At 63.6% G+C, this 7,342-nt stretch overlaps 2 protein-coding genes across 2 annotated transcripts in view; one reads left to right on the top strand and one right to left on the bottom strand.

The window, feature by feature from the left end:
• Positions 1 to 3,500, top strand: part of DALRD3 (DALR anticodon binding domain containing 3) — an 8,742-nt gene extending 5,242 nt beyond the window's left edge. Inside the window, exons 4-14 of the mRNA XM_010573422.1 lie at positions 48 to 328; positions 588 to 646; positions 743 to 865; positions 1,172 to 1,242; positions 1,420 to 1,478; positions 1,849 to 1,931; positions 2,033 to 2,156; positions 2,269 to 2,327; positions 2,439 to 2,552; positions 2,772 to 2,840; positions 3,079 to 3,500. Of these exons, the coding sequence (XP_010571724.1) occupies positions 48 to 328; positions 588 to 646; positions 743 to 865; positions 1,172 to 1,242; positions 1,420 to 1,478; positions 1,849 to 1,931; positions 2,033 to 2,156; positions 2,269 to 2,327; positions 2,439 to 2,552; positions 2,772 to 2,840; positions 3,079 to 3,198 (1,162 nt within the window). The 3' untranslated portion in view covers positions 3,199 to 3,500. The remainder of the gene's footprint in view (positions 1 to 47; positions 329 to 587; positions 647 to 742; positions 866 to 1,171; positions 1,243 to 1,419; positions 1,479 to 1,848; positions 1,932 to 2,032; positions 2,157 to 2,268; positions 2,328 to 2,438; positions 2,553 to 2,771; positions 2,841 to 3,078) is intronic.
• A 911-nt stretch (positions 3,501 to 4,411) lies between these two features.
• Positions 4,412 to 7,329, bottom strand: WDR6 (WD repeat domain 6; the record flags this gene model as incomplete). Its single annotated transcript, XM_010573409.1, has 5 exons — positions 4,412 to 4,902; positions 5,022 to 5,140; positions 5,352 to 5,468; positions 5,669 to 5,764; positions 6,116 to 7,329. Coding segments are annotated over 5 exons (2,037 nt in total), but the record flags the coding sequence as incomplete, so codon positions are not given.
• Between the last annotated feature and the right edge of the window lie 13 nt (positions 7,330 to 7,342).

Here is a 7,342-nt window from a genome sequence, read left to right as displayed (position 1 = left end):
GGACGGGTGCGCCCCCCGCCCACCCCCCGCCTCTCCCTCTCTCGCAGGGTCAGCGTCCGCCTGGTCCCTGCCCTCGCCGAGGAGGGGAGCCGGCAGGTCCTGCGGCAGCTCCGTGTCGACTGGCCCTCCGGCTCCGGTGGCTCGGCCCTCCCTGACACCGTCTCGGCCTTGAAGCGGGCGCTGGGCCGGTCACCCTGTGCCACAGCTTGTGAGCAGGGGCCAGGCGCAGCTGCGCTGCCTGAGGATGTCATCTGTAAAGTGCACTTGAAGAGCTTTGTGGAGCAGCAGGGCTTGGTGGGCTACGACCCCAATCTAGATGTCCTTCTGGGTGAGCCTCGCATGTACAGCAGCTCTAGTGTGACAGTGGGGGGGGGCGAACGGCTGCAAACAGGCCTGTTTCCTTTTTTCCCAATTGTTTTTAGAGAAAATAAGGGGGCCTTAGATCCAAATTGCCTTCTCCTCTTACAGCCCTTCAGTCTGGTTGGACTCAGAAACACAGACAGCCTGGGGCAGACCCGATAGTGCAGGATGGCGGGGCAGGGTGGCAAACCCTCGTGTTCTGCTCTGAGTGTCCTTCCTTCTTTCAGTGACGGAGGGGAAGCTGCGGTCCCTGGCTGAGCTGCAGCAAGCTGTTCTGCAGTGTGCGGTGAGTAACCCTGTGGTGCTGCCTGCCTCTCGCTTTCCAGACGTCGTTCTCTTGTCATGCGATAGCATTTGAGCTCCCTGCTGTGCTCTGCTGCAGGCTGGAGGCCAGGGGAGCTGCTGCAGCATTGTGCATGTGGTCAGCTGCGAGGAGGAATTCCGGCAGCAGCAGTTGGACCTGCTCTGGAGGATTTTGGACCCAGGAGCCCACACAGCTTTGCAGGTGAGGAACCTCTGACACCCTCCTCACTGTGGCCCCCAACATCCTTGTGCTCAGTCAGCCTCCTTCAGTCCCAAGGATTGCCCCCTTGTGAGTCTTCCCTTTCATTGGTGGCCCCTCCACACTCTTGCCCAGGCAGTGGAGCAGCCTCTGTGCCCTTGGGATTTCAGTGCTAAGGAAGGAGGGGCAGGAGAAGACTGTGGGGACACAGCTAGAACAGGGCTGGTTTTAGCCTGGTTCTCCTGCACTGCATTTTGGTGGAGCTTCTGAGTCTTTGACCCCAGCCCCAGCCTCTCCTCTCTCTTTCAGAAACACCTGGTCTGTGGGCCAGTGAAGGTGACAAACCCCTCATCACCCATTGGGGCAGACCAGTACTTCCAGTAAGTTGGTGTGTAGTGAGGTGCCTACTGCGCTGCTTGCCTGCCAAGGCTCCCTGCTTTTGCTTGGCTGGGTCGCTGCTACAGCTGAGCAGCCTGAAGGCTGGGGGAGCCCTGGCGTGTTCTCTGGGGCCAGCTCAGCCCAGGGGTGGCGGCTGTGAGTGTCTCTGTTCCTCCCAGGCTCCGAAAACGCCAGATGTACGAAGCCTCCGTGATGAAGTATGGGGAGCTTGCGCAAGGTGAGGTTTTGCTCTGCGGCTCCACACACGGGTGCTGCTCCACCCCCCTCTCCACTGCTTCCATAAGTCTCCCCCTTCACCTCTGAGTCTGTCGCCAGTGGGGCTCTCCCCTGCATGGTGCTCCTTCTCCACCCTCCATGATGGAGCCAGGTGCTGACCTTGCTTGGGGTAAGGCATGTAAACTGCCATGTGGGGCACGGGCATGGGCACAGAGCAGCACCTGCAGCTGGGGCCAGGGCTGTAGAAGTGTGGTGGTCCCCAGCTTCCACTGGAGCCCCCTGGCCCCAGGGGTGTTCCTGCCTGGGTGTTGGGGGTGACAGTACATGGGAATGGAGCAAGCTGTGCGTGATGCCACCTGCGTTCTCCGCAGATGAGGCCTGGACTGAGGTGATTGATACCCTCACAGTGGCTGCCATCAGGTTTGAGATGCTGAGCACTGCTCACCGGAGTCAGGTAGGACAGGAGTTTATGCAGAGCCAGGGCAGGCAAGCTGTGGCAATAGTGGAGCGGCTCTGTGCTGAGCAGCCTGGACTGTGACTTCTCCCTGCCTTCAGATCACCCTGGACCTGGAGGACAGCAGCATCTCCACAAAGGGAACCAAGAGCGGCGCCTTTGTGATGTACAACTGTGCCCGGCTGGCCACGCTCTTTGACACCTACCAGCGGGCTGTGGAGCGGGGTGAGCACCACCCCCACGACCCTCCTGTGACACCCACTCCTGGGCTGTTCCTGATGCCTGGAGCCACAGGGGCTTCTCCGGGCACAACACTAGTCTCCCACCTCCTTTCCAGGAACATACCCAGCTCTGCCACCAGTGTCAGAACTGAACTTCTCCTGCCTCCGGGAAGAGGTGAGTGCTGAGAAGGGGAATGTGGGGACCTGTGTGCCCTTAGGTCTGGTGATGGATGCTGCTGGCCTGAGAGGATCCGGCCCTGTCCCAACACATGTAATCCTTTCACAGGGCGAATGGCTCCTGCTCTTCAACTATCTCCTGCCCTTCCCTGAAGTCCTGCAGCAGGCAGCAGAGCTGCCCACACCCACCAAGGGGATCCGGATCACAGCCAACACAGAGACAGTAAGTGCCATGTGCTGTAGCACCCATGGGTGCTGCTCCAACAGTCCCAGCCCAGGGCAAAACTACACACCAGCAGTGAGCTGCCCACTGGTGAGCGACACAGGGTGGTGCCAAGGGAAGAGACTGCAACACCCCTGGGGCTGCTCCTGCTGTACTTGGGGTGGGGAAGGGCCCAAGACCAGCCAGACCCTGTTGTGCCAGCAGCTGTCTGTCTTGTAGGTGTGCAAGTTCCTGATACAGCTCAGCATGGATTTCAGCTCTTACTACAACCGGGTCCACGTCCTGGGGGTGAGTTGGATGTCCTGGACCTGCAGGCTTGCAGCCCTGCAGCCCTTCCTGGGGCTGGACTGTAGTTGTGGGGCAGCCATGTGGGGAACGGGCTCTGGGGTGCCAGCAGTGTGATGCAGCCCTGCACCAGCCCCTCAGGGATGCGTACACAGGGTGCAAAGGCAGCAGTGCCACTAGAGCCAGCCTGTTGAGCGGCAATATGCCCAGCAGCCCCAAGTCGCTGCTTTTCTCCCCACAGGAGCCATTCCCTCACCTTTTTGACCAGATGTTTGCCCGCCTCCAGCTGCTGGGAGCAGTGAGGGACATGTTCCACAGCGCACTGGCAACTCTGCACCTCCCTCCTCTCAGCCAAATCTGAGCCACCGCCAAAGAGCCTGCCATGGTGTGACGGGCACCAGGACAGTGCGCCACCAGAGGAAGGACAGGCCACAACCTCCCTGGCAGGGTGAGGGGCTGCCCCACCATCAGGCAGGGAGTCAGGGCATGCCTCAGCCCTCACACAGGTGCTTCCCCTCCCACCACTCGTGGGGTTTGAGGGTTTGGCTATGTGCACCTGCGGCTGTGCCCAGCGTGGGAGATGGGTGCACCTGCCACATCGATGCCAGCAGAAGGGAGGATGCCTGTGGCACCCTGTGAGCCAGGCTGGGGAGTACCAGGGGAGGTAGCACCGGGGACCAGTCACCACAAAGCCAGGCACCTACCTCGCTTCCCTCAAAGCCATTTATTGAAGGTTGCTCCATGCTGGCAGGGAGCTCCTGAGACTCAAGGTTCCTGTTGGCCCCTGGGCCAGGCCCCAATACTGGGGTCCAATACACTTGTTGCTGGACAAATGCTGATTATGTCTGACCCCAACAGAGCACCTTGCCCCATGCAGGGCCGGGACCATGTGCAGCTTCTTGATCTTCCCTGTGCTTTGATGGTGCTAGGGCCTGCTGCTGCGCAGGAACAGCTCGCGGCAGCACTGAAGGGCTGCTCTGAGGTGGGGGGGGGTGGCACAGCACGCCTTGGGCTGCTGCCCCTTGCCCTGCAGGGTGCTGCTACCGAGGATCAGTGCCCCCGCTTATTTCAGCACAGTCCCCAGCACTGCAGGGTCAGGGCTGTTTGTTACACAGGGCCCTGTCCCAGGGAACATGAGGCTGCAGCCTGCCATGTGCCACACCAGTGCCTGACCGGTCTTGGCCTCCTGCTGCCCTCCAGCTCCGCTCAGCACCCTCCCGAGCAGGTTCCTCTCTGGGATCAGGGCTGGAAAGCCTGGACATGGGTCCTTCACACCTCAGGGAGGAAGAACTTCTGGGCAGGGTGGGCTGAAGACCCCAGTCCTCCTTTACTGCCTGGGGAACCAACAGGCTTATCCAGGAGGGGTCACATCTGCCTCCTCTCCTGAGACCACCAGACTTGAGCAACCCCGGTGTAGCTGTGCTGTCCCTGAAGGAGCCAGGCATGCCCATCCCCTTAAGAGGGGACACATCAGCACGCAGGCTGTGACGGGGGCTGCAGTGACGGGCAGAACACAAGTGCTGTGTGCCCTCCACAGGCAGGCAGAGAGCGGCGTGTACCGCACACTTGCCCCGTTACTGGTGAGCCTCCGGCGGAGGGGGCTCGGGGGGAGCCGTACCATGCAGCATCTCCAGACCCTGCCCACAGAGCACGCAGTAGTACTGCAGCTCCCTGCCGGCCTCTGCCACCTCCCAGCAGTCCAGCTCAGCCAGGTCAGGCACGTGGAAGAAGGTGGTGCTGAGCGTGTCCAGCCCGCCCGGGCCCCGGCGCCACAGCGTCAAGCGCTGGTCCACCGAGGCGGAGAGCAGCAGGTCCGGCCGCAGCACCCGGATTCCCGTCACGTGGGCGGCATGGGCGCAGGGCCTGGCCACCCGCTCCAGGACACGCAGGCAGGTCCCCGCCACGGCCTCGCCCCCGCCCAGGGCTACCTCCAGCAGGCAGAGGTGGATGGAGCCGTCATCGCTGCCGCTGGCCACCAGGTACCGTCCCTCCGGCGTCTCGTGGACGTGGAGGCTGTTCACACCGCAGCTGTGGGCCATGATGGTGAGCAGCGGGGCGCCCAGGGCTGGGAAAACAGGCTCGGTCAGGAAAGCAACACTCACCTTGGTCAGAGGGAGCAGAGGAGCCACCAGCGTGGTGGCCTCCCTCAGGAGGCAGAGCAGAGCCACCGGCAGCGGCACCCACCCAGGAGCTGCATCTCTCCCTCCTCTCGGCACAGGGCGTCCGCCGCATCCGCAACAGCGCCGGTGATGTCCCAGAAGGCAACGCTGCCGTCAGTGGCTGCACTGCACAGGAGGTGCCTCCTGGAAGGGAGGTGTCAGGGGAGCCTCCAGCTGCAGCCCTGCAGCATGCAACCCTGAGGGTCCCCACCGGGATCCAGGGAAGTGGCAGAACAGCCCCCACAGACTAATTTCTCCCTTCCCTCCGCCGGCTGAGCTACCGGCGGCCGTCCCTGCAAGGACAAATGCTTCTCCCCAGAGCCCCACTGGTTGCAGCACAGCATTTGGGGCTCACCTCTCCCCTCCTGCCCGCATATGCAGGAATGCCTCCACCTTGAGCACGCAGCGCTGGTGGTGAAATGACTCCGCCACCAGCACCAGCTTCTGGGTGGCCTCCAGCAGCCCGAAGACCCTGTGAAGGAGCAGAGGGCAGTCAGCTGTGGGAGAAGGGGGCTTCCAACACCTCCACCCCCGCTTGCCACCATGTGCCATCCTGTTCCCAGCTCAGAGCTGGCCACGTCCATGGCAGCAGCCTCCCCTGTGGAGCCTGCTCTGCTCCTGTCACCAGCCCCAGCTCCGTTCTCCAGCCCAGGCCCCACGACAGCTCCTCACCGGACCGATCCGTCACTGCAGGCAGCAGCCAGGAACTTCCAGGGCATTGGCAGCTGCTCGGTGCTGGTCCCAGGCACGACCGAGAGGGACATGTACCTGCAGCAAACACGATGCTCACCAATGTGACACCTTGGTGATGCCTGCGGCTGTGGGAAGGCAGGTGGCCCAGCAGAGCAGCCCAAGCTCAGTGCGGGACGCAGCTCTGAACACTCAAGAGGACGCATGAGGCAAGACCGAGCCTTCCTCTAACCCCAAAAGCCCCTCGAGGCCCAGCCACTAGGCACAGGACACCAGGGATGTGTGTGTGAAGCCACAGCAGCTCTGTCTGCCTCAGCTGAGCCTGTAGCCGCACAGAGTGGGTATCCCAATGGAGGCCAGCGCGGTTCCCAGCACCCTCCCGGACTGTGGTAATTGCTAACTCTGCCTCAGGCAGTCCTTGAGCATCACCTTGTCTCCGGGTCCATCTTGACAAGCTTGTGCCTGTTCTTCTTCCGCTCCCAGTGCTCGTCCAGCCGGTGGGAGGCTACATGGATGACCTGGCAGGCCACAGCGCTCTCGGAAGCTGGGTCCCTGGAACACAGCAGGCGGTAGCACTCGATCTGTGCCCGGCCACCCGCAGAGAAGAGCAGGGCAGACAAACCCTCGTCACCGAAGCCCTCGTCACCGGGTCCCGCGGGGCCAGCCAGCGCCAGCGCTCTCACGCTGGAAATGTGGTCACTGAGCCGGGCGAGGGGCACAGCTGCCCGGGAGCCCTCGCTGAGCGCCAGGACGCAGGCCGTGGTGTCCTCGCTGCCGGTGACGAAGATGTTAAGGGCAGCATGGCCAGGCACCTCCACCGCCCCCAGGCGCCGTACGCAGGCCATCTCCCGCCCGTGCAGGGATGCCAGGAGCACCTGCTGCTCGCGGGGCTCGGCCTCGCAGCGGTACAGCATCACGTCCCCGCACTTGATGAAGGCGAAGGCCTCGGCCGAGGGGCTGCTGCAGTAGCTCCAGGAGCGGTGCCCCCCACCGCAGGGGATGCAGTGGAGGTTCTCGCCGGTCCTGCTGCTCCACACCACGAAGTTGTCGGCATGAAAGCCCAGCACGAGGAGGTCCCCATCCGGGGCGAAGCGCAGCTCCTCAATCCACTGCAGCCCTTTGCAGGGCCGGTGCTTCCGCAGGACCTCCAGCTGCTGGCCCCGCAGGCGGAGCTGGCGGTAGCAGCCGTCCCGGCCGGTGCTGTAAATGTAGTCCCCGTGGCAGGTCACCGAGGTAACCCCCGTCTTCCCGTGGAGCCCGAAGAGCACGGACAGCGGGGTCTCGAGGGGAAGAGCCCCTTTGCACAACAAGCGAGAGGGCTCCGACCCGCTGCCGGAGTCCTCGCCGCCTGGGTCGGTGCCGCCATCGGCACCGCCGGAGCTTTCTGCAGCCCACTCCAGGGAGCTGCTGCAAGGGAAGAGGAGGAGGGAGCCCCGGCGGTCCCCGCAGACCAGGAGCCCTCCCTGGGGCAGGAAGGCCGCGCAGGTGTGCCAGCGCTGCTTGCAGGGGGGCAGCAGGTACCGTCCCATGAGTCGCACCCGGGGCGCCTGCCCGGGCCGGTGGGCGACGTCCAGCCAGAGCATCTCCCCGTCGGGGCCGGAGACCAGGAGGGCGGCGGCGGCGGCACCGGGGGGCAGCCCGGGCCGGGGGGCCCAG

This window comes from Haliaeetus leucocephalus, unplaced genomic scaffold (assembly GCF_000737465.1).
Source record: "Haliaeetus leucocephalus isolate CR32 unplaced genomic scaffold, Haliaeetus_leucocephalus-4.0 Scaffold2, whole genome shotgun sequence".
NCBI classification, from domain to species: Eukaryota; Metazoa; Chordata; class Aves; order Accipitriformes; family Accipitridae; genus Haliaeetus; species Haliaeetus leucocephalus.
The sequence above is the reverse complement of the archived record's forward strand: the minus strand, read 5'-3'. Positions and strand labels throughout refer to the sequence as shown.